The sequence below is a fragment of the Panulirus ornatus genome, chromosome 1 (genome assembly GCF_036320965.1).
Source record: "Panulirus ornatus isolate Po-2019 chromosome 1, ASM3632096v1, whole genome shotgun sequence".
NCBI classification, from domain to species: Eukaryota; Metazoa; Arthropoda; class Malacostraca; order Decapoda; family Palinuridae; genus Panulirus; species Panulirus ornatus.
In genome coordinates this window covers 63636743-63663883 of record NC_092224.1, presented here as the reverse complement: position 1 = coordinate 63663883, position 27141 = coordinate 63636743, and the positions used below count along the sequence as shown (strand labels likewise).

Sequence of the window (27141 nt, the reverse complement as noted above, 5' to 3'; positions counted from 1 at the left end):
GTTTATGGATGGGGTTGTTAGGGAGGTGAATGCAAGAGTTTTGGAGAGAGGGACAAGTATGCAGTCTGTTGTGGATGAGAGAGCTTGGGAAGTGAGTCGGTTGTTGTTCGCTGATGATACAGCGGTAGTGGCTGATTCGGGTGAAAAACTGCTGAAGCTGGTGACTGAGTTTGGTAAAGTGTGTGAAAGAAGAAAGCTGAGAGTAAATGCGAATAAGAGCAAGGTTAAGGTTAGGTACAGTAGGGTTGAAGGACAAGTCAATTGGGAGGTAATTTTGAATGGAGAAAAACTGGGGAAGTGAAGTGTTTCAGATATCTGGAAGTGGATTCGGTAGCGGATGGAACCATGGAAGCGGAAGTGAGTCATAGGGTGGGGGAGGGGGCGAAAGTTCTGAGAGCGTTGAAAAATGTGTGGAAGGCAAGAACATTATCTCGGAAAGCAAAAATGGGTATGTTTGAAGGAATAGTGGTTCCGACAATGTTATATGGTTGCGAGGCGTGGGCTATAGATAGAGTTGTGCGGAGGAGGGTGGATGTGTTGGAAATGAGATGTTTGAGGACAATATGTGGTGTGAGGTGGTTTGATCGAGTAAGTAATGAAAGGGTAAGAGAGATGTGTGGTAATAAAAAGAGTGTGGTTGAGAGAGCAGAAGAGGGTGTTTTGAAATGATTTGGTCACATGAGGAGAATGAGTGAGGAAAGATTGACAAAGAGGATATATGTGTCAGAAGTGGAGGGATCGAGGAGAAGTGGGAGACCAAATTGGAGGTGGAAAGATGGAGCGAAAAAGATTTTAAGTGATCGGGGCCTGAACATGCAGGAGGGTGAAAGACGTGCAAGGTATAGAGTGAATTGGAAAGATGTGGTCGACGGGCTGTCAATGGATTGAACCAGGGGATGTGAAGCGTCTAGGGCAAACCATGGAAAGTTCTGTGGGGCTTGGATGTGGAAAGGGAACTGTAGTTTCGGTGCATTATACATAACAGCTAGAGACTGAGTGTGAACGAATGTGGCCTTTGTTGTCTTTTCCTAGTACCACCTCGTTGCACATGCGGGGGAAGGGGGTTGTCATTTCATTTGTGGCGGGGTGGCGACGGGTATGAATAAGGGCAGACAGTATGAATTATGTACATATGTATATATGTATATGTCTGCGTGTGTATATATATGTATACGCTGAGTTGTATAGGTATGTATAAGTGCGTGTGTGGACGTGTATGTATATACATGTGTATGTGGGTGGGTTGGGCCATTCTTTCGTCTGTTTCCTTGCGCTACCTCGCTAACGCGGGAGACAGCGACAAAGTATAAAAAGAATAGATAAATAAATAAATATATACATATACATATATATATATATATATATATATATATATATATATATATATATATATATATATATATATATACCCTGAAACACCGGGAAGTTTCAGCTCACTGTGGAAAAATTGCGTACGGTCCACATGCTACCTTCACACTACACAGTCACCAACGCTGCTGGAGTAAACAAGGCGCCCTCACGCCTCACCGCACACCATCGAGACTCGGAGACATAATAAGGAAAATATATGTGCCGGGTTGTATGTGGTTTGGCTGCTGGTAGCTACGTTGGTAAGATGGTGGTCCGTGGGAGAGGTGGTGGTCTATGGGTGGGCTGATGATGGTCTGTGGGTGAGCTGATGGTCTGTGGGTGAGCTGATGGTCTGTGGGTGAGCTAATGGTCTATGGATGAGCTCGTGCACTGGTGATCAGAGAAGTAACAAGGGACGTGATGTTTTAGTGGTGACCGGATGGGCTGGTAACATGAGAACTTATGGGAAACCTTGTGAACTGATGGTCACATGATGAGACTGTGAACTGAAGGTCACATGATGAGACTGTGAACTGATGGTCACATGATGAGACTGTGAACTGAAGGTCACATGATGAGACTGTGAAACTGAAGGTCACATGATGAGACTGTGAACTGAAGGTCACATGATGGGGCTGTGAAACTGACGGTCACATGATGGGACTGTGAAACTGACGGTCACATGATGGGACTGTGAAACTGACGGTCACATGATGAACGTTATTTCTGGAACATCTTTATTTCCCTTGATGTGTGTATCAGGTAAACCCCGTGACACAGCTGGTCGTAATTGCTGTTAAGTATAAACCCCCCCCCACGTCCTATTTTCCAGGCATTAAAGACTCGATTACCATCACGAAAAAAAAAAAGCGCCCATAATAACGACACTTAATTTTCTCAATTACACAGTTTAGTGAGTGAGTCATTTTTTTCACACTAGCAAACGTAAGATAATTTTTTTTTAATTACACAGTTTAGTGAGTGAGCATTTCTTTTTTCTCTACACTAGCAAAGGTATGTTTATATACATCCCGAGCTGGGGAAAAGCCGTGTGTTTATCAATCTTTGGTCATCAAAGACATCCTGGAGATGAGACGCGGAGTAGAAGACTTCAGAAAGATGGAGGGAGTTCCATGTTCGTAAGAATATTCCATTGTTTTTTTTTTTTTTGAGTATATTTAAAATGGGATTATGTGTCCAGTTCTCTAGGGTGTAGGAGGAAAGTGTTATCCCAACCCACCTGCGTGAAGAGATGATAATCGCACATATTAGCACTGGTCGACCGAACCTTACCCTCCTGCAGCAGGGGGTCCCTTCTGTCTCCAGGGGGCTTTTGCAGCACCCGAGAAGATGACCACGTCCATCGGACGAAACCGCAGGTCATACAGTGTTGCCATGTGTACACACACACACACACACACACACACACATATATATATATATATATATATATATATATATATATATATATATATATATATATATATATATATATATATATATATATATAAAGGTGAAATCGCACTTCAGTAGGAGCTCATGCAATTTCATTCAACATGTGATTTTTCCATACATGTGGCACGACATGTCTCGTGGAGACTATCCACTTCGTCAGGAGCCAGTACTTAAAGTTATTCCAATCCCAACATCACGCTTGGTTCCCGCCGTCCAACACCAATCTTTCAGGGCCAAGCACTGTCTGCTATGTCTGGCTAATATTAGGATGGGCTTTACAGCTGCCTGGGGACAAATAAAAGTTCTTCGTTTTACTTGGGGTGTGAGTTTGAATAGAAAAAAGTGGAGGAAGTAAAGTGTTTTAGACAAATGAAGGTGGAAATAGCAACGAATTAAACCATGGCCGTAGAGGTTAATCATAGAGTGGGCGAAGGGGCAAAGGTTCTGGGAGCACTGAATAATGTGTGGAATGAGAGGTCGTTGTCTGGGAGAGTACAAATGGGTACGTTTAAAGGTATAGAAGTTCCAACAATGTTAAAAGGATACGAAGCATCGACTATAGATAAGGATGTGTGGAGGAGGGTGGAAGTGTTTGACAACAATACGTGGTGTGAGGTGGCTCGATCGAATATGTGGTAATAAATAGATGATGGATGAGAGAAGTGAGGAGGATGCTGATATGGTTTGGACATATGAAGAGGAGTGAGAACAGGTTAACAAGGAAGATATATATGTTAAAAATGGAGGGAAGAAGGAGAAAGGGTTCATTAAATTAGAGATAGACAGATGGAGTGAATAAGAGTTTGGGTGATCTGGGCCTAAACATGCAGGTGAAAGACGTACACGTGATAGCGTGAACTGAAACGATGTGGTATACTGGGGCCGACTTGCTACCAGTGGACTGAACCAGAGCATGTGAAGAGATCTGGGTAAACATGAAAAGGCAAGTGTGGCCTTGGTGTGAAAAGGAAGCTGTGGATGCGGTGCAGTACACATGACAGCTAGGAATCCATGTGAGCCAATGTGGTTTTTCTTACTCTGTTCTTGGCGCTACCTCGCTCAGAAGAATTTCCCACTTAAAAGGAGTCTACATTTCCCTGTTATAGGCAGTAGCGCAGCCTTGGGTTGCGGGAGCCTTTTAGGAAGATCTTGGGTAACGGCAGGAATCTTTCCTAGACACTAGTCCTGGGGTAAGGATGGATGTGAGAACTTTTGGACCTGAAATGGAAGGAGTAGCAACGGGATCTCCCTTACATGTGTAACACTGAATAAGAAATTAGTCGGGAGTGTCACTAAGTCCCACCATCAACTGCCGCTATGCAGACGATATCTTTACCGACGTATGATAGTTACAACACCTACAGAACGCCAAGAAGGGGGAGGAACTCACTATTCAAGTTCACGTGTGAAATTAGGAATGAGAAAAGAAATCCCCTTTCTCGACGTTCACTTCACCAGTGAAGACGCCAACTCTCCCACTTCAATTTACAAAAGACCTACCAACGTTGGCCAAAATCTGAATACGGCCAGTGACCTCTGAAAAACCGAATGCGGCTCTGAACCTCTCCAAAGTTAGTATTATGCACTCCTACATTAGAGGAGCCATTAAGAACTGTTCAGGTCGGGAAACCTTTCCCCAAGAAATCTCAGCGAGTGCGACAGATACTGGCAAATACCGGATACGCCAACAACACCGCAGAGGCCGAGATGAAAGAAGCTCTGAGACACAGCTCCCCAAGAAGAACTCTACCTCCGACACCCATGAAGGCACTGAAGTCAAGCCATATATCCTTAACGATGGTCACCCGCCTTCAAAGCTGATGAGCGGGTAGACACATGTGTGGCAATGGAGGTAGAAGGATTCTGATCATCTCTCGTAAAAACACAAAGATCAGCAACCTGGTTATGAAAGTCGGCGTGACCAAGGACTCTGCAGCACTCAAGAGAACCAAAATGATCAACAAATATTCAAGAAGTAGGCCAACAACACAATGCAAAGCGGCGGAATGAATGTTGAGAACAGCACAGAGGAAAATGAGAAGTATATAACAGTCCCCCAGTTCAAGGAAGGCCTCGGAAGTGGATAAATACTTACACAAGACGGGAATGGGGAATGTGCTGAAAACAAGGTGCGGAAAAAAAGGATCAATAAGGATAGCGTGCTATACAACATGTTCTGGATGTCCGGCTACATACTATGGGGACACAGGGCGAGCTATTGCCTAAAGGATCATCGAACATAAAGCTGATATACGTCATTATAGGAAATCACATACGTTTGTTGTCCACACAGACGAAGTAAGGACACCTGCCAAAGTGACAGGAGGCGAATATAGAGCGTGATGAACAAGCAGGTAGGAAAAGCCATGGAAGCTACATACATACGGGCGGATGAAAAACTAAACAGTCATGAAGGCTTTATATGTTGAGCCGGACCAGCGGTCATAGAAAGTAGGCAACACGGCGGAGGAATGACAAACGCAGGGCAGCGTCCAGCGGCAGTACTCTCTTGTGGGGACACATAGACGTGTGTGTTTGTATCATACTTTCTGAAGAGGGTTTCTACGCAAGACGAAATGTTAGAAGAATACAACTCTGAAGCTCACCCCTGTGACTACTCACCATCCAAATTCACACTTCTGTCGTATCGAACAATATATATATATATATATATATATATATATATATATATATATATATATATATATATATATATATATTATCCCTGGGGATAGGGGAGAAAGAATACTTCCCACGTATTCCCTGCGTGTCGTAGAAGGCGACTAAAAGGGGAGGGAGCGGGTGGCTGGAAATCCTACCCTCTCGTTTTTTTTAATTTTCCAAGAGAAGGAACATAGAAGGGGGCCAGGTGAGGATATTCCCTCTAAGGCCCAGTCCTCTGTTCTTAACGCTACCTCGCTAACGCGGGAAATGGCGAATAGTATATAATAAATATATATATATATATATATATATATATATATATATATATATATATATATATATATATATATATATATATATATATATATATATTTTTTTTTTTTTTTTTCTTTTTTTTCATACTATTCGCCATTTCCCGCGTTAGCGAGGTAGCGTTAAGAACACAGGACTGAGCCTTTGAGGGAAATCCTCACTTGGCCCCCTTCTCTGTTCCTTCTTTTGGAAAGTTAAAAACGAGAGAGGAGGATTTCCAGCCCCCCGATCCCTCCCCTTTTAGTCGCCTTCTACGACACGCAGGGAATACGTGGGAAGTATTCTTTCTCCCCTATCCCCAGGGATAATATATAAATATCATATATATTTATCTATATTTATTCTATTTATTATACTTTGTCGCTGACTCCCGCGTTAGCGAGGTAGCGCAAGGAAACAGACGAAAGAATGGTCCAACCCACCCACATACACATGTATATACATACACGTCCACACACGCACATATACATACCTATACATCTCAACGTATACATATATATACACACACAGATATATACATATATACATATGTACACAATTCATCCTGTCTGCCCTCATTCATTCCCGTCGCCACCCCGCCACACATGAAAATGACAACCCCTCCCCCCGCATGTGCGCGAGGTAGCGCTAGGAAAATACAGCAAAGGCCGCGTTCGCTCACTCAGTCTCTAGCTGTCATGTATAATGCACCGAAACCACAGCTCCCTTTCCACATCCAGGCCCCACAAAACTTTCCATGGTCTACCCCAGACGCCCCACACACCCTGGTTCAATCCACTGACAGCACGTCGATCCCGGTATACCACATCATTCCAATTCACTCCATGGACTCTCGTGGTGCAGCGGTTAGCATTCCTGACCATGACGCATTCGAGCGCATAGGTTGGAATCCTGGATGCGGCAGTCGGTCCACAGTCAACCTAGCAGTTCATCTACCCCTAAAAGTTGGTCGATATAATGGGTACCTGGCTCAGGCCAGGATGGGATGTATTTAGGGAATCAGTGATGGATTGCGCAAAAGATGCTTGTGACATGAGAAGAGTGGGAGGTGGGTTGATTAGAAAGGGTAGTGAGTGGTGGGATGAAGAAGTAAGAGTATTAGTGAAAGAGAAGAGAGAGGCATTTGGACGATTTTTGCAGGGAAAAAATGCAGTTGAGTGGGAGATGTATAAAAGAAAGAGACAGGAGGTCAAGAGAAAGGTGCAAGAGGTGAAAAAAAGGGCAAATGAGAGTTGGGGTGAGAGAGTATCATTAAATTTTAGGGAGAATAAAAAGATGTTCTGGAAGGAGGTAAATAAAGTGCGTAAGACAAGGGAGCAAATGGGAACTTCAGTGAAGGGCGCAAATGGGGAGGTGATAACAAGTAGTGGTGATGTGAGAAGGAGATGGAGTGAGTATTTTGAAGGTTTGTTGAATGTGTTTGATGAAAGAGTGGCAGATATAGGGTGTTTTGGTCGAGGTGGTGTGCAAAGTGAGAGGGTTAGGGAAAATGATTTGGTAAACAGAGAAGAGGTAGTGAAAGCTTTGCGGAAGATGAAAGCCGGCAAGGCAGCAGGTTTGGATGGTATTGCAGTGGAATTTATTAAAAAAGGGGGTGACTGTATTGTTGACTGGTTGGTAAGGTTATTTAATGTATGTATGACTCATGGTGAGGTGCCTGAGGATTGGCGGAATGCGTGCATAGTGCCATTGTACAAAGGCAAAGGGGATAAGAGTGAGTGCTCAAATTACAGAGGTATAAGTTTGTTGAGTATTCCTGGTAAATTATATGGGAGGGTATTGATTGAGAGGGTGAAGGCATGTACAGAGCATCAGATTGGGGAAGAGCAGTGTGGTTTCAGAAGTGGTAGAGGATGTGTGGATCAGGTGTTTGCTTTGAAGAATGTATGTGAGAAATACTTAGAAAAGCAAATGGATTTGTATGTAGCATTTATGGATCTGGAGAAGGCATATGATAGAGTTGATAGAGATGCTCTGTGGAAGGTATTGAGAATATATGGTGTGGGAGGAAAGTTGTTAGAAGCAGTGAAAGTTTTTATCGAGGATGTAAGGCATGTGTACGTGTAGGAAGAGAGGAAAGTGATTGGTTCTCAGTGAATGTAGGTTTGCGGCAGGGGTGTGTGATGTCTCCATGGTTGTTTAATTTGTTTATGGATGGGGTTGTTAGGGAGGTAAATGCAAGAGTTTTGGAAAGAGGGGCAAGTATGAAGTCTGTTGGGGATGAGAGAGCTTGGGAAGTGAGTCAGTTGTTGTTCGCTGATGATACAGCGCTGGTGGCTGATTCATGTGAGAAACTGCAGAAGCTGGTGACTGAGTTTAGTAAAGTGTGTGGAAGAAGAAAGTTAAGAGTAAATGTGAATAAGAGCAAGGTTATTAGGTACAGTAGGGTTGAGGGTCAAGTCAATTGGGAGGTGAGTTTGAATGGAGAAAAACTGGAGGAAGTGAAGTGTTTTAGATATCTGGGAGTGGATCTGGCAGCGGATGGAACCATGGAAGCGGAAGTGGATCATAGGGTGGGGGAGGGGGCGAAAATTCTGGGGGCCTTGAAGAATGTGTGGAAGTCGAGAACATTATCTCGGAAAGCAAAAATGGGTATGTTTGAAGGAATAGTGGTTCCAACAATGTTGTATGGTTGCGAGGCGTGGGCTATGGATAGAGTTGTGCGCAGGAGGATGGAGGTGCTGGAAATGAGATGTTTGAGGACAATGTGTGGTGTGAGGTGGTTTGATCGAGTAAGTAACGTAAGGGTAAGAGAGATGTGTGGAAATAAAAAGAGCGTGGTTGAGAGAGCAGAAGAGGGTGTTTTGAAGTGGTTTGGACACATGGAGAGAATGAGTGAGGAAAGATTGACCAAGAGGATATATGTGTCGGAGGTGGAGGGAACGAGGAGAAGAGGGAGACCAAATTGGAGGTGTGATCGGGGCCTGAACATGCAGGAGGGTGAAAGGAGGGCAAGGAATAGAGTGAATTGGAGCGATGTGGTATACCAGGGTTGACGTGTTGTCAGTGGATTGAATCAAGGCATGTGAAGCGTCTGGGGTAAACCATGGAAAGCTGTGTAGGTATGTATATTTGCGTGTGTGGACGTATGTATATACATGTGTATGGGGGGGGGGGGTGGGCCATTTCTTTCGTCTGTTTCCTTGCGCTACCTCGCAAACGCGGGAGACAGCGACAAAGTATAATAAAAATAAATAAAATATATATATATATATATATATATATATATATATATATATATATATATATAGAGAGAGAGAGAGAGAGAGAGAGAGAGAGAGAGAGAGAGAGAGAGAGAGACTCGCGTCTTTCAACAGAAGCACCACCAAACCACATCAGCGACCAAGCCAAGTCTACCATCATCCATTTGAGTGGAACGTCCCATTATGTCTCAGCACTTGTCGAAATTAATTCTAGAGAGATGTCTACCTACCACTTCCTCTTCCTTCCCTTCACATTCAGCCCAGGACGACCAGTCCCCCGCATCTTCGTCGTGAGTGTGATTCGCGAGCTCGCGCGTACCTTTTGTTGGGGCTTTTAACCGAGTTAAGGGCACCTTTTCCTGGAGAAATACGTGCAACCTTCCTCCAACACACATACACACACACACACACACACAAACACACACACACACACACACACACACACACACACACACACACACACAGACACACACAGCAGCAGCAGCAGCTGACCGGACAGGCCTACTCCCACCAAGATGAGAGAGGATTTCTTCTCCAGACCTTTTCTGTACAGGTGATGGGGAGGGAGCACGTTACACCGGCACCCCTGGGTGAACCATCTCTTACATGACATTTCAACGTGGAGGTTCATGAGTGAAGTAGCAGCGGGAGCCAGGAGGAGGAGGAGGAGGAGGAGGAGGAGGAGGAGGAGGAGGAGGAGGAGGAGGAGGAGGAGGAGGCCAGATGTCTCAAAACGAACGCTGACAAATTGTGGCCAAGGTCAGTAAAGTGTGATTGTAAGTGGCTGTTTTTAAGACGAATTCATTCATCCAGGGGGTCAGGTGAGTTAGTAAAGAAGTAAAGTAAAGGTAAAGAAGTTTATGAAAGATGTTATTTAGAAATGTAACAGTAAATGAAAAAAAAAAAATACGAGTGTCTTTTACACAAATCTGCTGGCTTATGTGCCAGTCAGCTAGCTTGCAGATTCAGATTCTTCCGGATTGATCCTTGCTTATTTCCAGCAGGTGACTAACTGTTATTTTTACACAATAAATAACTATAGAGAAAAGCCTGTAACAATGCAAGGACCAGCCGAGAGGGCTCCATAGGCCAGGGCATGGAAAATAGGACCATACAAAGTTAAGCCTGTTAACAAACGCGCACAAGAAAGTTGTTTAAGAATTCTGAATTCTATTCTGGAATATGAAATGGAAATCACACAAAGTATCACGAGCAAACGGTTGTGACGAAGTTATGAGGGTCTGACGAAGTTATGAGGATCTGACGAAGTTATGAGGGTCTGACGAAAGATGGAGCACAAAAACAGTAGAGAAATAAAGGATAAATCCTCTGAGACCACAAAGCTAAAGAAATCTGTTTGAACCTGAGAAACAAGATCAGAAGTTAAGTCGACTGAAGAAAATAAACTCAGGAAACTAATGAAAGATCATGAAAATTGTCATCATGTTGGCGAGGAAATTAAGAGAAAAAAAAATGATCTTCACTATATTCACAGGTTAGAAACACAAAATCAAATCAGTTAAGGGGACGCAAGAGGAATGTAACCAGAGGAGACGAGGTTATACCTAAAGAAAATCTAACACGGTGTGAGGCACCTTTTCTGGACGTCCTAGAGGCTGCTGACTGAAGGAAATGCCCATGACACCGAGTTCAGAGGCGACTCATCACAGGGAGCGGGGAGGGAGAGGAGATGCAATTCCCGATACTGTTCAACAGAATCAGAGCATAAAGACAAACAAAACACAATAGAGTTCTAGGAACACAGGGAGACAGAGTATTACAGGAAGTTCGAGAGCTAATGACGGGCACAGTTTGAGAAAGAATAAGTCAGGAAATTTGATGGAAAGTTTGAGAAAGTGCAGAATACCTGGGAACAGTGCTTGCTGGCAAGAAAAAAAGAAAAGAAAAATAATATGCTTGTGTCATGGGTGATGAGGTGTCTCTGGAGGGTTTAGCACATAAAGGGGGTGGCACCAAAATTAGGAAGGTCAGTGTTTACAGATGTATATTTTTGAGCTGGCAGAGGAGCAAATTCAAATAACCAATCACGGAAACCACAGCACAAAGAACAATGGAGAAGGCTCAGAGTGAGGCAACGAACTAGGTACCACAACTGAGAAAACTGAGTTACAGGAAGAGTTTTGAGGCTTCAGATATATTCACGGTGAAAATGAGAAGAGTAAGAGGTGAGCACAGAACTCCAGTAGCTCTTCACCATTTCCATTCATGACATTGAATACCCCATGCAAACCAATTATGCCCTCAACTGCCAAATTACTTACCTTCGCATTCAAATCACCAATCACTACATTGCTGACAGAGTTAATCAGCTGCTTCCAAAACACTAGGCCTCTCATGATCTTTCTTCTCATGGCCAGGCGCATAAGTACCAAGAATCACCCATAACTCGCCATCCACTTTCAGTTCTACACACATCAGTCTAGAATTTACTGGATAAAATACACGAAGCACAAAAAAGGTATGAATGACCAAAGAAGAATGATTAAAACTGAGATATTAATGGGTTGAAAGCATTTTTTCCACTTCTTTTTCACTTTTCACATTTAGGTCTACTGGCAACACGATGGTTCTCCGGTCCACAGTGTAGATACCTTCGTGTGTAGCCCAATCCTTGGCTTCAGGGCACCAAGCCGTCCGAAGCCGTTCAAGAATGCAATGGCAATACGATTCGGCCTCGGCTTTTCTGTTGGCCAAGAGTTTTCTCGCGTCTCTGCCTGAACTATTCTAGCTGGTCCGCGCCCACCTCAATCTTTTCTCCCTTGATGCTTTCAAACACGCCAGAATATTTCACTGGCTGTCAATTTCGGTTTCCAGAAACAATAGGCAACAACAGCGGCAGGAAAATAGGTAATCGGTAAAACATGTTCCACTAATTCTGTGTCCTCAGTACAGTTACACATACACACACACAGACACACACACACACACACACACACATATATATATATATATATATATATATATATATATATATATATATATATATATATATATATATATATATATATATTTCTTTCATACTATTTGCCATTTCCCGTGTTAGGAAGGTAGCGTTAAGAACTGAGGACTGAGCCTCTGAGGGAATATTCTCACCTGGCCCCCTTCTTTGTTCCTTCTTTTGGAAAATTAGAAACAAAAGGGGAGAATTTCAAATCCCCCGATCCCTTCCCTTTTAGTCGCCTTTTACGACACGCAGGGAATACGTGGGAAGTATTCTTTCTCCCCTATCCCCAGGGATATATATATATATATATATATATATATATATATATATATATATATATATATATATATATATATATATATATTATTCTATCATATCTAATTGCTGTTTCCCGCGTCAGCGAGGCAGCGCCAGGAAACAGAAGAATTTCCCGTCCACTCATATATACATATATATACATAAACGCCCATACACACACATATACATTCTTATACATATCAACATATACACATATACACATATACATACAGATATACAAGCATATACATATACACACATGTACAGATTCATACTTGCTTGCCTTCATCCATTTCTGGAGCCACCCTGCCCTACAGGAAACAGCATCACTACACCCTGCTTCAGCGAGGTAGCGTCAGGAAAACAGACAAAATGGCCACATTTATTCACACTCAGTCTCTAGCTGTCATGTGTAAGGCCCCACAGCACTTTCCACGGTTTGCCCTACATGCTTCACATGCCCTGATTCAGTCTATCGACAGCACGACGAGCCCGGTATACCACATCCTTCCAATTCACTCCATTCCTTGCACGCCTATCACCCTCCTGTAAGTTCAGGCCCCGATGGCTCAAAATCTTTTTCACTCCATCCTTCCACCTCCAATTTGGTCTCCTACTTCTCGTTCCCTCCACCTCTGACACATACATCCTCTTTGTCAATCTTTCCTCACTCATTCTCTCCATTTGTCCAAACCATTGCAACACATCCTCTTCTGCTCTCTCAACCACACTCTTTCTATTATCACACATCTCTCTTACCCTTTCATTACTTACTCGATCAAACCAACGTACACCACATACTGTCCTCAAACATTTCATTTCCAACACATCCACCCTCCTCCGTACAACCCTATCTATAGCCCATGCCTCGCAAACATATACAACACTGTTGGAACTACTATTCCTTCAAACATACCCATTTTTGCTCTCCGAGATAACGTTCTCGCCTTCCAAACATTCTTAACGCTCCCAGAACCTTCGCCCCCTCCCCCGCCCTGTGACTCACTTCCACTTCCATGGTTTCGTCCGCTGCTAGTCCACTCCAAGATATCTAAAACACTTCACTTCCTCCAAGTTTTCTCAATTCAAACTTACAGCCCAATTAACTTGTCCATCTTGGTGAGACTTGGTATAAATGAAGGAACAGAGGGAGGTGGTATAGGGGTGGGGGATGGAGGAACAAGCAGCCTCTAATATGGTGTAATATGATGTACACAGGAAGGAGGGACCGATAACACAAACCATAAAGCCTAGAGATTACGAGATAACGCGAGAGATGAAGACAATAGGAAGCGGAAGGAACGAGACTTAGCGGCTTCCTGATGGACGAGTCACTGGATGTTATTCATGGTGAAGTTGGGTAAAAATTTTCCAGTGATGTTGACGATGACGCAAGTAAACATCTCAGGGAACGGGTAGAGAGACACCACAGCGAAAGTAATGACAAGACACAGAGACCCATAAGAGAAAGATGTTCTAAACGATCAGTACACGAAGCAAAAATCTACCAGGAGTGAGTATGAAGATCCGGGGGAATGTGAGGGAAAAGATAATGCTGAAGTATAATATACCGTCCAGTCTACCGAACGAACAGAAGCGTTGAAAACAGAACTGTGCATTGAGCGAATTATTTGGTCCCGCGCTCTGTACTGGAGTGCAGGAGAGATGCTAAAGGGAATGAAAGCAAAATTACTGAAAAGCTAAGTAAACAGCAGTATGTTATCTGGGTCTAGTCTAGATGGGAATGGTATTCACGAGAAGCATTAGATGTTAGGAACACGGGTTAAAGCAGGATATATCAACATCAAATTTGGAATAAAACAGAATAAGAAATGCGGATAAGCGTTGTCTGGAGCGAGCACTTCACACGGTTCGGGAGTTGGGATACAATGAAGCAAGGTAAGGCTCCTTAAGTCTGAACTAATGTGTGGAAATACATAATGAGAGTCTGTTGGTGTACAGCTGCTTCCGTGCAGTATGTGGTCTGGGATAAAGTTGGTGTGCCTGCAAGGGCAAAGATTAATCCGTAATGCATCGAAGACGAAAGATACGTAAACAGCTGACGAGACAATGATAGAAATACAATCTAGGCTACGTGTAGAAGGGAAGCTGAGGAACAATGGGAATGGAAACAAAAGCAGCGAGGTGGGAGACGGGATTATTACGAGTCGAGGAAGATCAAAATCTACTGATAGGATTTTGATGAAAATACTGTACTTATTACCACACTTACTCGATCTACCCTCCTTCCCCCACATATTATCCTCAAACATTTCCCCCTCTTCCGTGTATTTTCAATTAATAGACCATGCCTCATATCCATAAAACACCGTCACGCCTACTATACCTTCATCAAACATGTCCACCAACGTACTCCTAATTAGAGACGTTTCTTTCTACACACTCCTCAATGCTCCCAGAACCTTCGCCCCCACAACCACCCTATGGTCCAGTTCAGCTCTCATGGTTCTACTCGCTGCCATGTCCGCTCCGATAAACCATTTCACTTCCTCCAAACTCACACGCTAACTATACCGTCTTGTCTCCAGTACAATACTTCATCAATACGCGTTTACTCACATTTACCCAACCTCTCCGCTGTCACATTTTGCCCGTAGCGTTCCTGATATTGCTTCACGGAACGAGAGGCTTGTCTGTGGCTATTCCTTCTGGAACAACTCAATGTACTCCATTCAACAGGAAACATCACTACCGCCTAGTGTCTGCGTGTAACTCGAATACCCCACTCTTCTTTTTAGCCTCTATTAAAGCCAGGTTTGTCCAGGCAGGGACATCATAAAAGAACGAGGTGTCTTAAAAGCTGAACTAAGTCTTGACATCTTGCCGACGCAACAACGCCAAGGTCCGGCACTCGCGGAGATTGTAATTAAAAATATTTTCGGGGGTTCTCCCGGCAAAGGTAATTACTGTCGTCGTAAAAGGGGCTGAAAATATGAGATGAGCGCCGTCCTGTTTATTGGAGAGAGAGAGAGAGAGAGAGAGAGAGAGAGAGAGAGAGAGAGAGAGAGAGAGAGAGAGAGAGAGAGAGAGAGAGAGAGACAGAGACAGAGACAGACAGAGACAGACAGAGAGACAGAGACAGACAGAGATAGAGAGACAGAGAAACTATGCCGATGACTCCACGCAAATAGTAGCCTGGAACAACTCACACGCAGAGCATAGTCGTTTAGCACAGAGACAACCAGACTGAACAAAGTCGAAAAGGACTGGATGATGAAGACAAATATGCACAAAATTTACTGTAGTGGCGCTTGGAAGAATAAGACCCAACGATGTAACCACAGAAGGTAACAAGATAGCGCGCTAAGAGAGGTGCAGAGTCCAGGGCCCCACACTAGCCTCAAGGGTTATGATAACATGATCACATCAACAAGAGATCCGCACAGAGGAACGCGGCCTTGACCCGTCTGTATACATCCTGACACCTCCCTGAGAACCAAGAATGACACCAGCGCAGAGCCATGATAACGCCTCTCCTAACCTACTCATCACACCAACGTCCCTCGCCTCCAAATTACGGATGCTTAAGCTACAGAAAATACGAAATAAATCTTTACCATCCGTTACAAATGAAAACTCTGTTTACCATGAAAATAAGTATAAAAAAATGAACCACTCAGTTCATTGTTATGAGGAGCAGCCCAGAAAGTATGGAAGAGACTTGAAGACAACGATACAGAACAAACTACAGAATAATCAAGAATCTCGACGACAAGTACACACATGGAACACACCCTTGGTTCCCTCGACGCCTAAAGACACTTGAGGAGGCTCCAGTCATCCGCCGATGTACACAACGATAGAAACAATGTTTAACTTAGCTTAGTAAGTCTCCTTTCAGAAAACAAAAGAGATACAACATAAACACATACACGCTCCTGGTCTACAAGGGGGTATATAAGTAAGGCACCAAAAAATATGCTTCCAGAAAATTACCCACATGCATCAAAAACCTTACAGCACACACACCTGTGCACTCTTCATCCTTCCCTTCCATTTTATACTATCCCTTCCCCTGTCCCACCTCCTCTTCCTTCCCTCTAACCACCCTATTAAAAGACATGCTTCCGAGAGTTACACCACTTTATACAGGGTATGTCCCATATATCATGGTCGATTAGATAATGGGAGATGCCTATTTGTCTCAAATGATAAAATGTTGCAGAACATGAGTAGAGAGAAGAATCTGCACATACAGGGTTATCAAACTGATGACGAGGTGAGGCGAATTATGGACGATGAGCGAGAGGATGATCGTACGTATGGGGTTAGGACACTCAAATGGTAATGAAAGGAGCAGCAACGGCAGCGGTGAATAGCGCGCGTGCGTGGGTTCACACAAACAAGGTTTAGCGCGTTCAATCTAATAAGAGAACTGCCAGTATGAGAGATGGTATAATACGTGAGGTGAGGGCTGTCAGTAACGCTAGTAATGAGATAAGGAAAGTAAGGGCACAGAACGACAGCCTTGATGTGGAAAGCGACTGAAGCGGGTCGTTCACCCAGGAGGATTGATGCGACCCTTGGATACATCCTCCAAAAAAAGGGGTTGAGGAGAACTGGGGTGGTGTTCTCCAAATGTGAGAACATTGCCCCATGTGAGGACGGGCACGACTTTCGTTTTGTAAAAGTGACTCGAAGGTGTATGATGACGTCGGGCGTTAAAAAAAAAAAAAAGGCCAGACATTTTCTAAGGCGTTCTTAATAAGCTCTAGAGACGTGTTTATTCCAGTCTGTGGTATCTCTTGCACTAGGAATGTTCATATTAGCAAAGGGCATCACTAGATGTCGCTAGAGAGGAAAAAAAGGACTGAAAACTGTCTTGATTCCAGTAACTATCCTTCAACTAACCGCTACGTGGCTGGTGTGGCCCAAGCATACGAGGAATATGAGATCAATGCGGGAAATATGAATAACGTTAATACAGCCAGTGAGGATATGAAAGTTTGTACGTAAACAGATAAACAAGATTCCTGTGAATATTGCCATCATCTGCATGTGAGTTGGTATTTCTTAAGGTCACTGTGGGGTCAATGGCATGCAGGACAAGGGGGGGGGGGATGGAATTGATGTGTGGCCTTGGAAAGTCTGATATCAACGAAAAAATAGTCAGTTTGATTCTTTTATCACTGTCTTGATGCTGGACATGAAAGGCAAGGAGGAGGTCCATGAGTCTAATAAAGAAGATAGGCTGTTTGTAAGGAAACGCGATGAAATGAGTTAAGATACCAAAAGGTTCTGAGGATGCTGTAAACACCTCCGATGGCTATGAATCACCCACATTAGGAAAACGAAGGTAACTCTAAAATTACCTTTGTCCTCCATCTAATGCACCTTGCGTTTGGTGACCATTAGAAGCTGCTACCGTTTAAAATAGTCTGTCTAAATCCTTCTCGTTTGTTTTTTTTTCTTTTTATTGTTAGTCTACGTATAGCCAATCACTACTCCAGACTCTGGAGCAGTGATTGCAGTGATATGTTTAATTTCTATTTTCGTTACTTTCATTTGTGCTAATTGTTCCTTACACCAGGAGGCTTGTAATCCATGAAGGACCTCAGATCTCTAGATGTCTTGAGCTTTCGAAAGTCGTGATCAGTCATCAGGCGAAGGAAAACGTGTTTCCAGCAAAGTGGTGAACCTCTGTCTATCGCAACTCGTTTCCACACCTTTGATTTACTACAATTCTCTTATGCAAACTCTAGGACATGACCCGTACATAACTGTCACTTCAAAATTGTCTGTCAGATGATATTTTTCTATATGGCCTTTGGGTTTTTTTTTTTTTTTACAACGATTTCTTTTTTTCTTTGCTGGAGGCTCCAGTCACGGAAAAAAGTCCACATCAAGGCCGGGCTTTACTTGAAATATAGAGAGGTTAATGAGAGGGGAAAAAAGGAAAGTTAAGGGAAAGTATTTAAAGAATTCTGGAGGAAGTGAAGACCTTTCTCTGAAGAAGTGCCCAGTCATAGTTATTTGGAAAGACATGAGAAGGTAGAAGTTCCTCAGCGTCGAGTACTGCGTGGTTTAGATAGTGGTGATGGCACACAAGCAGCCTGCCTGGGGAGCTAAAACCAAAGTAATAACTATAGAGGAAGGGAAGTGAACCAACATTGCAACGTACGGCAAGTGGGTCAAGTCTTGAAGTTAACCTGGGAGAGTTAGAAAACAAAATCACTTTCGTCTCAACTCTGTTTAATAAGGCTGCAGAGCTAGCACCACGTCATATGTGAGAACAATCTTTTGTACACCCGGAGCAACCGTTGGGGAAAAAAAATCATGAAAACAAGACTCCTAGTTCCTTAAGAGGCAGACTTAGGTCTTTCCGTAATGTAGGGTTTCCATAATAGAGTGAATGTTGCAGTAATGACAAATATATTCATTAACAGGTGGAATTATAATACCGTCAAAGGAAAGGGGAAAATTGTGAGGAGTTTTCAATGGAGAGATGGGTAGAAATTGAGTCTTGGAGGCATTAAATTTAACCAGAGTTCGTCAACCCCACTGAGATATTCTGTCCAAGTCTGAATGTACTGAGACGAGATGCAGATCGAGTGAGAGAAGGAGCAAAACTGAAGAATATGGAGGAACGCAGTGTTGAGTCGTCAGCGTACCAGTGCATTTGGTTAATTGTAGATGATAGGAAATCGTTGATAAAAAGAAGTAATACTGTAAGAGACAGGACAGAACCTTGAGGAACAACGCTGTTGATGGAGAAAGAGGGAGAGGCGGATCCATCAACAGCCAAGGAAATATATCGGTCAGAGATGAAGGGAGCAAAGTCGAGGAGGGAAGGCAAAAGATGAGAGCTTAAATATGAGACCCGATGCCACACCCTGTGAAAAAGCTTTAGATATATCAAAGGCAACTACACATGATTCCCCCAAATCTTTCAGGGGTGATGACCAGACATTAGGATGATATGAAAGAATATCATAGGTGGACCTCGCCTTTTCTGCAATTCAAAATGTCTTTGGATATGAGTGTTGAGGAGGGATTCAAAGACTTTGGAAATGGTACATGTCAAAGCAACAGGACGATAGTCAGAGGGGTTAGAACGGTCACCCTTCTTAGAGAAGGGATGTGCCGACGCATGTTTCCAAGATGTTCTGAATTCTACACAGAAAGGAACAGACGGGCAAGCACAGGTGCAAGTTCGGAGACATGCTTCAGTACACAGGGATGGATGCCATCTGGAACCATAAGTCTTACTTGTATCCAGAGAAAGAAGCTCTTTTCGGACAGTTCGAAGAGAGATTAAGGGGAAGGAGCACAGGATTAGTAAGAGGAGCATCAAGGGGTGAAGGACTCTAAGAGTCACCCAAGATGGAGTGAGAGAAGAAACGAGAACCAGAGTTGCTTAGCCTACGGGAGACACAGCCATACTACCGTCAAAACAGAAAAATGAAAGAAACTCATGAGTGACAGAAGTTGCTAGCGGTGCCCTTTGCTAAAAACCTGAAAAAGATCTATCAGTAGATGAAGAGGAGAGGTTGTCCCACTCTCTTTGAATAAAGGAACGCTGCGCCTAATGGATAACCTACAACAGCGATGACGGTGGTGATTAAAGCTGAATGGAAGCCAAAGGAAGGAGAGTTTTTCCAAGCCCGGAATACCTGAACCCGTACTTGAATGGCCTCAGACCAGGAACGGACTAGAAGAAGAGGTGGTCTTGGAGGAAGAGGGGATAAGTCCTTCCATTCTCACAATAATATCATCTGCTGTGCGTATGGCGGAGGCAGATGCATCACCACATAACAGACAGGAAAGTCAGAAAAGAATTTCATTAAGTTATTCCAGTCAGCTATATTGAGGTCCAATATATACGTTAAGAAATGAGCTGCTGGAAGGAGAGGTTCCGTTCAAATAGATATATTCATGAGTGTGTAGTCAGGTGGACCACATGGAAGCCACTTTGTGTAGTTACAGCGCAAAAGACTGGACGTGAAAAACAGATCTATGATATCAGTAGAGCGGTCAGGAGTATGTGTGGCGTGGGTGATAATTTGCATGATCTCAGTGAGAAAGGAAAAAGTGAGGGCTTCAATCCCTTCATTAGCCGTATGGGAGGAATCCTACATTCGCTAAGATGAACGTTGAAATCCCCGAGGTAGAGGATTTCGTCTTGCGGGCGGGCGAGAGGATGTCATGGTCTTATGGCAGGAGTTCTGATAGTCGAAGAAAGATGTGAAATATGCAGAAATAGGAGAGCAGTAGACGAAACAACGGAAAAGCGTGGTAACTGGGAGACAGACCTTCAGCCAGATAACATCAAAGTTTGGAGACTCAAGGTCCTCGAGGCTTGCAACAGGTGTGTTGATGTTGAAATAACCACAGACACCGCATCTGAACTGGAATCGTGAGTGGAGATTAAGGTCGGATATAAGAAAGGAGTTAGTGAGAACATCATTACACAACTGGGACAGAAGTAAGATTTCAGGAGAGGCACTTGACAGATGGTGTTCATCGGAAGAGAGGTTACCACAGTGACCACAAATGCTGGTATAATGAGTAGAAAAAGAAGCAGGTCTAACAGAGAGTCGTTTCACTACGTCTTATATGAAAATTCATTTCATGCTCACGAAGCACGATAAAGAAGAAAACAAAAAAGCCGGATCAAATCAGACATAATGACAATATATGACAATAGCTCATAACGTATGATGATAATATATGACAATAGCTCATAACGTATGATAATAATATATGACAATAGCTCATAACGTATGATAATAATATATGACAACAGCTCATAATGAAGCAGTCATTACAAAACGCTATCCTAACTTTAAGCTGTTACTCTCTCTTTTTCCGATGAATTGGCTGCAGAGTTGGACCATGTTAATACAAGATCAGTTTTCAGTTTCGGCATAAATGACTCAGGTAAACCCACTCATTACTGTGGTCACTATCACGAGGTGAGGTGGTGAAGGAAATTGTAGGTATCCACTGGAACATATAAAGACCCACCAGGTTTACCAAGACTAAGATAAGAGTGTGAGAAAGACCCGCACTAGGAAGACAACTATAAAGTTTACTGAGACTAAGGTAAACATTTGAGGAAGATGTACACTTGGGGAGACATTGCTGTTTCTAAGATGATTCTGACTTTCAAGAAAACGGAGAAGGTGTTTGCTTCAAACAGTTTGTGCACTTTTGAGATTACTGAGGCAATCGTAATTGGCCCGTAGTCTAATGGGGGTATGAAAACTGTTTTAACTAAGGATTGTAAAAGGCTGAAAAGCTTCCTAAGTGCAGAAAACAACTGTGAAACACACTTCCCTAGAACTGAAGGAGAAATACCAAACTTGAAATCAAAGATACAAAAAGCAAACCAAGCATACTTGACAGACACTGAATCCTGAAGACTGGCTAAAGAAAAGAGCTGGCGAAGCAGACCAACCACCAAACTTATACATTTGTAATTCGAACACTCACGAAAATGCTAACCAACCAGTCAATAACATAGTTGCTTCCTTACTTAAGAATTTCGACAGCTCTGTCATCTACTTCTGCCGCCTTGCCACATTTCATCTAAGGTAAGATTTTCATCGCCTCTTCTTTTCACTAGACCACTTCCCACGACTCTTTCATTCGCGTACCTCCTCTGCCCATACACCCTACATCAGCCATCCTATCATTAAACACTTCGAGTGTTCCTTCAAAGTACTCACTCCATCTCCTCACCTCAACACTAACTGTTTCCACTTCCCATTTGCACCCTTCACCAATATTCCCACGTGTTTTCTTCTTCTCCTCACACTATCAACCTTCTTTCAAAACATCTCATTCTCCTTGAAGCTGCTGATAATCGCTCACGCCAACTCTCATTTGTCTTCTTTTTCAGCTCCTGCACCATCTTGATCTCTTGCTGCTTTCTCTTGTACATCTTCCAATCATTCGCATGCCTTCCTTGTTAAACACACCTCTCTCATCTCTTTCTCTAACAACTTAACCTCGCCATCCCACCACTCACGACCTTTTCTCACCTGTCTACTTCCCATCTTCCGCATGCCACACACCTGCCTCGCACATTCCAGCACAGCTTCCTTTAATACCTCCAATTCCTCACCCATTACCCAAGCTTCGTTGACACTCTATACCCTTAACTTGCTTCCACATTCAAATCACCGGCTACTAATACCCGGTCTCTTGCATCAAAACTACTGACACCTATTCAGCTGCTCTCAAAACACTAGCCTCTTTTCAACCTTCTTCTCGTGACCAGGTACATAAGTTCTAACAATTACCTATCACAAGCAATCCACTTTCATTTTTACCCACATCAGACTGGAGCTCACTTCCTTACACCCTTTCACACATTTCCACAACTTGTGTTTTAGCAGTAGTGCTACCTCTTGCTTGGCTCTTGTCCTCCCACTAACCCCCAATTCCACTCTTAAGACATTTATAAACCATTCTTAACCGTCACCCCTGATCTTTGTTTCACTCAGTGTCAGAACATTCAGGTATCTTTCCGCAAGCATTCTATCTATCTTTCTTTCTTCTCATAATGGTTCCATCCATACATATTCAGACACCCCAGCTTGAGAGTTCGAGGAGGAGGAACACTCCTCGCTTGCTCCTTCTTCTGTTACATATTTTGAAACTGAAGTACAAGAAGGGGAGGATTTCGACTCGCCCTCACCCACTTCCGCCCCTCTTAATCGCCTTCTACGACACGCAGGGAGTAAGTGGGTAGAATTGTTTCCCCCTTACCCAAGGGGTGTGTGATATACTTCACGAGAACTTAACTTTACAAAATAACAATTCTGTCTCTTCTTGAATTAATCTATTTATTTTGAATTAATATAACAGTCAGCAAGTTATTCCAGTGATCATATACTGCAAAAGTTTATCATTTTTCTTTTTATCACATCGGTGTGAAACTTTTCTCTTTGAGCTTTTGTCCATTGTTTCTTGCTGATGGATCCCAGCGGACTTCGAACACTCTATAAACAACGGAGGTTTCAAAGTTCATGAATGTTTCAAATTCTTTTAGTGTTACTGCGAAGTCTTCACCTCCCTACAAAAGAATCCACAGGGATGGACACAGCAACTGACGAACAGCCTTGTGAAGTTGTGTGCGAGAGATGATGAGATGAAAAACATGGCGATTACTGTGGGTGAGTAAAATCCATTACTACGAGTGAAATCAGGCCAATTTAGCCTTAAGGTTAAGTGCTTACAGCAAAGCTATCAAAGCCTGTGATAATCATCTGTGTATTAGATCATCTTTTAACTTTCTCTTTTCGAAGTTAAATAGATCTCAAGGCGTCCAGACGGCTCTCAAAGGATTTGTTTCTCAGTTCGAGAATCAGCTTGGTAGCTCGCCGCTGTAGTCTTAACACTATACATCTCTTTCTTCAGCATATGTGACCAAAAGTGAACACTACATTCGAAGTGGGAAGGCAACAGTGAACTGTAGAGCGTAACGACTGTTCATTTTCTTAAATCTTCTGTCACACGTCATGTTTCTTGACGATGATATTAGCCCTTGTTGTCCAGGTCTTAGATTCCCTCAGCCAATCCCCTACCACTTGATAACCTGGCGACCAGAGGCTGCAAACGATGTTCCAGATGTGTGAACATGTGAGTTATAAACACCAAAATGATTTTTCAAGTTATATGATGGAAGGTCATAACAAAAAGATTCCAACCCCAATGGCCAGCGAAACACTGTGTGGCAGATTTCATATCGTTCATGATGATAATGCCAGGATCCTTCGCCTTTTACACTTCAGCAAACCCTTATCTGTCATGTTGATTGGAAGGGTGTACTGTTCTCTTACAATGTAATTTGATTCTAAAGTTCTCGGTCAATAAAATTTGCAAGTGTTGGGTCTTCTTTCCTTTATGTATCCCCGGCAGGTGTAGTAAATATTCATTATTATGTATTTCTATCCATAATGCATTACCGTACATCTGTCCAAACTGAATATCATCTCTCACCTCTACGACCAAATCGAAACTTTGCCAAAGTCATTTCCAATACTTCTGTGACCATTCTCGGATGTCATCTCACGTTCGCATTTATGCAACCTCAGCAAAGTCTGACTTCGGTCGTTAAACTTGAGAAATATTCAACACAAGAACAAACTGGACTAATGACAGAGCCTTGCGGTACGCCACAAAAGTTCATATTTTTCTATGGTTACTGTTTTTTGTGGGAGAGGAAGTCACTTACCCAGATGCATATTTCGATACCAACTCCATGAAATATTTCGTGAAAAAAGATCTTCACTTGGAGTCTTATTAATGGTCTTTTGGATGTCTAGTATTCAATGTTAGTTACATCATGTTGTCTATTTCTCTGTAAAAAATAATAAATTTCTGCAGTTGACACAGCCGAGTTGACTATCTATGTCTCATACCTTCCCCCTCACATTCAAGTGCGTTCACCTGTTCTTGTACACAATGAAATATATTCTCTCACATGTGGCCTGTCTTTGGTCCAGTTGCTAATCCTGCCATCTATATTTCTCCCCAAAAAAACTCTGTTCTCTTTTATGCGAGTTGAGTTACAACTCAGATATCGAGATCATCAGGTTTAGCTTTTTTCCTCGTTAGACATGTTTTCCTCATTACTGTCTCTAACAATTTCAAGAAGAGATTTTTGGTTCAGTAAATCTCACACGGAAATGAAACACTGTTAAACTTATCAACTCTCTCTCTCTCTCTCTCTCTCTCTCTCTCTCTCTCTCTCTCTCTCTCTCTCTCTCTCTCTCTCTCTTTTAATGTTACCCAATCCCATGCATCCTGCTTAAGCTGATACCACTGTAGGTCAACTGTCCTCTATGAGTTCGTCCAGTCGCTCAGTGTTGAAATTTCTCTTCTTCCAGAATTCCTTCTAGTGGCCAAGAGTGCGCGTGTTGACCTCCACAGTGCACTGTTCTTTAAGCCTCCTCCTGACTATGACGTTTCTCTTCTGACAGTAAACATGGTGGTGTCAGCTCGTGGGAGAATCTCAAATATTAATCATTCTGTGTTTAGTATCCTTTTAGTGTTGGATCGGCTGTTTGCTCCCTGATACTACACAACTCCTGCAAGTTACACTTGGCAATATAGGATGAGTCTACGTCGACGATACTAATTTTATATCTATATTTTGTATCATTATAATTATCTAGACGTCTTCTACTTTCGTTCCATAGCTACCCTTTCTCACTCATTCATTTTTCGGTCTCTTATAAAAAAAAAATGCGATCTTGAAGACATAACGGAATTACTTACGATAACTATATTTCAGTCGAGTACAACGTAATCATCGAACATCCCTCCCCAGAAAATCAATCAATCAATGAATTAATCAATCATTAAATGAAGAGATGAAATACAAGGGAGAGGCTATCGAGATGAGGCAATAATCAGAGGACGCTGAAGATGGAAACTAAATGATTCAAGTGGATGACTGAATGAACGAGGAAAGGCGGACTGAGATCAGCTTATTTCCACGATAAGTCAGAGTAGGTTATTCAAGGTCCAGTTGTGTCTTTACTCATCTACGATCAGTATGAGAGCTATGTTTACGCCATTTGACTATCGTGAATACTATATGGTCACTGATGATGGATATACCTTTAACAGAAAGCTGTGACCCAGAGCAGGCTAATGAGAGCCATACTTTCAATACAGATGGAACAGCAAGGTACCTCAGCCATGTGTTTGAAGAACGATTGAGAAGAGGTAAACTAGGATGGTTCAGTAACGAGTAATTTAGCGACTGACCAAACATGAGGCTGAGGAGCAGAATGGTCAGGTGGTCATGTGGTCTGCAAGTGGCAACTGAAGCAGGTTTAATAATAGTACAGGTTCGTTCGTCATCAGGGTGATTGAAGACAAGCGTCATCGTGGTGAGCAATAACATTACCAGATATCTTTACAGCTTATTCCCCCCCCGCGATACAAAGCTGACATGTTGGTCACATGTCAGTGTGGAACATTGTGTCTCTTACCTGTGTGTGTTCTCCCAGCACTGCTTGTCAGGGTACAGTAGATGAGGTTACCACAGGAGAGAAGGGAAGAATGATAGGGTGAAGGGTAGCTTGACGGGAGAGGGAAATGAGGAGCACTGACTTTTATGAGATTTCTCTGAGTTAGAGAATGAGTGACAGGTTACCATGAATCACTCATAATCTAACAAGAGATTGGGAAGTTCGAGGAAGAATCCTTCTTCTACCCTCCTATGGTTACCCCATGGTGGTAGCTTCACTGGCTATCATTTATCTACTGCTACAATCTATCTACCAACGGAGGGTACAGAAATTCCTTGACCACTGACCTGATTGTTTACAGATGCGAGGTGATGGGTCTGCCGTTGAGGAAGGCATCGTCTCGTGGCACCAGCGGTCGGCGTGTAGGAGCCAATGGCACTATAATCTCCTCCCTCAGGCACCCGTCATGGGACTCCATCTCCCGCGTTTCCTTTGTTGGCCGCGGCTTGGACGACCCTCCACGCCTTCGGGGAAACATGGAGTTTTCTGCCGCTAAAGCGTTATTGATGTCCTTCCTGGCGGCGCAGGTGCAGGCCTTGAGGAAACTCTTCTTGAAGTTCTCGCTGAGGAAGGCATATAGGATGGGGTTGATGGCTGAGTTGATATACGAAAGCGAGGATGATATGAGGAAGAAGATGATCATGACGCGGCTCTGCACCTGCCTGGGCATGCTGAAGGTGAGGATAAGCTGGAGCACCCAGTAAGGCAGCCAGCACAGCACGTACACCGTGATCACCGTCAGCACCAGCTTGGTCACTTTCCTGTGACTCTTTCTCTTCTTCGACTTGGAGTTCGGCCCAACCGTCTTGAGTTTGAGGATGACTAACGAGTAGAAAATGAAGATGAGCGCGAAGGGGCAACCAAAGGCGAGGACGAAGGAGTA

At 43.1% G+C, this 27141-nt stretch overlaps 1 protein-coding gene across 1 annotated transcript in view; it reads right to left on the bottom strand.

The window, feature by feature from the left end:
* LOC139751548 (somatostatin receptor type 5-like) overlaps positions 1-27141 on the bottom strand; it is a 140331-nt gene that overhangs the window by 112182 nt on the left and 1008 nt on the right. Inside the window, exon 1 of the mRNA XM_071667124.1 lies at positions 26546-27141. This exon is cut by the window's right edge and continues 1008 nt beyond it. Coding sequence (XP_071523225.1) covers positions 26554-27141 — 588 coding nt within the window. The 3' untranslated portion in view covers positions 26546-26553. The remainder of the gene's footprint in view (positions 1-26545) is intronic.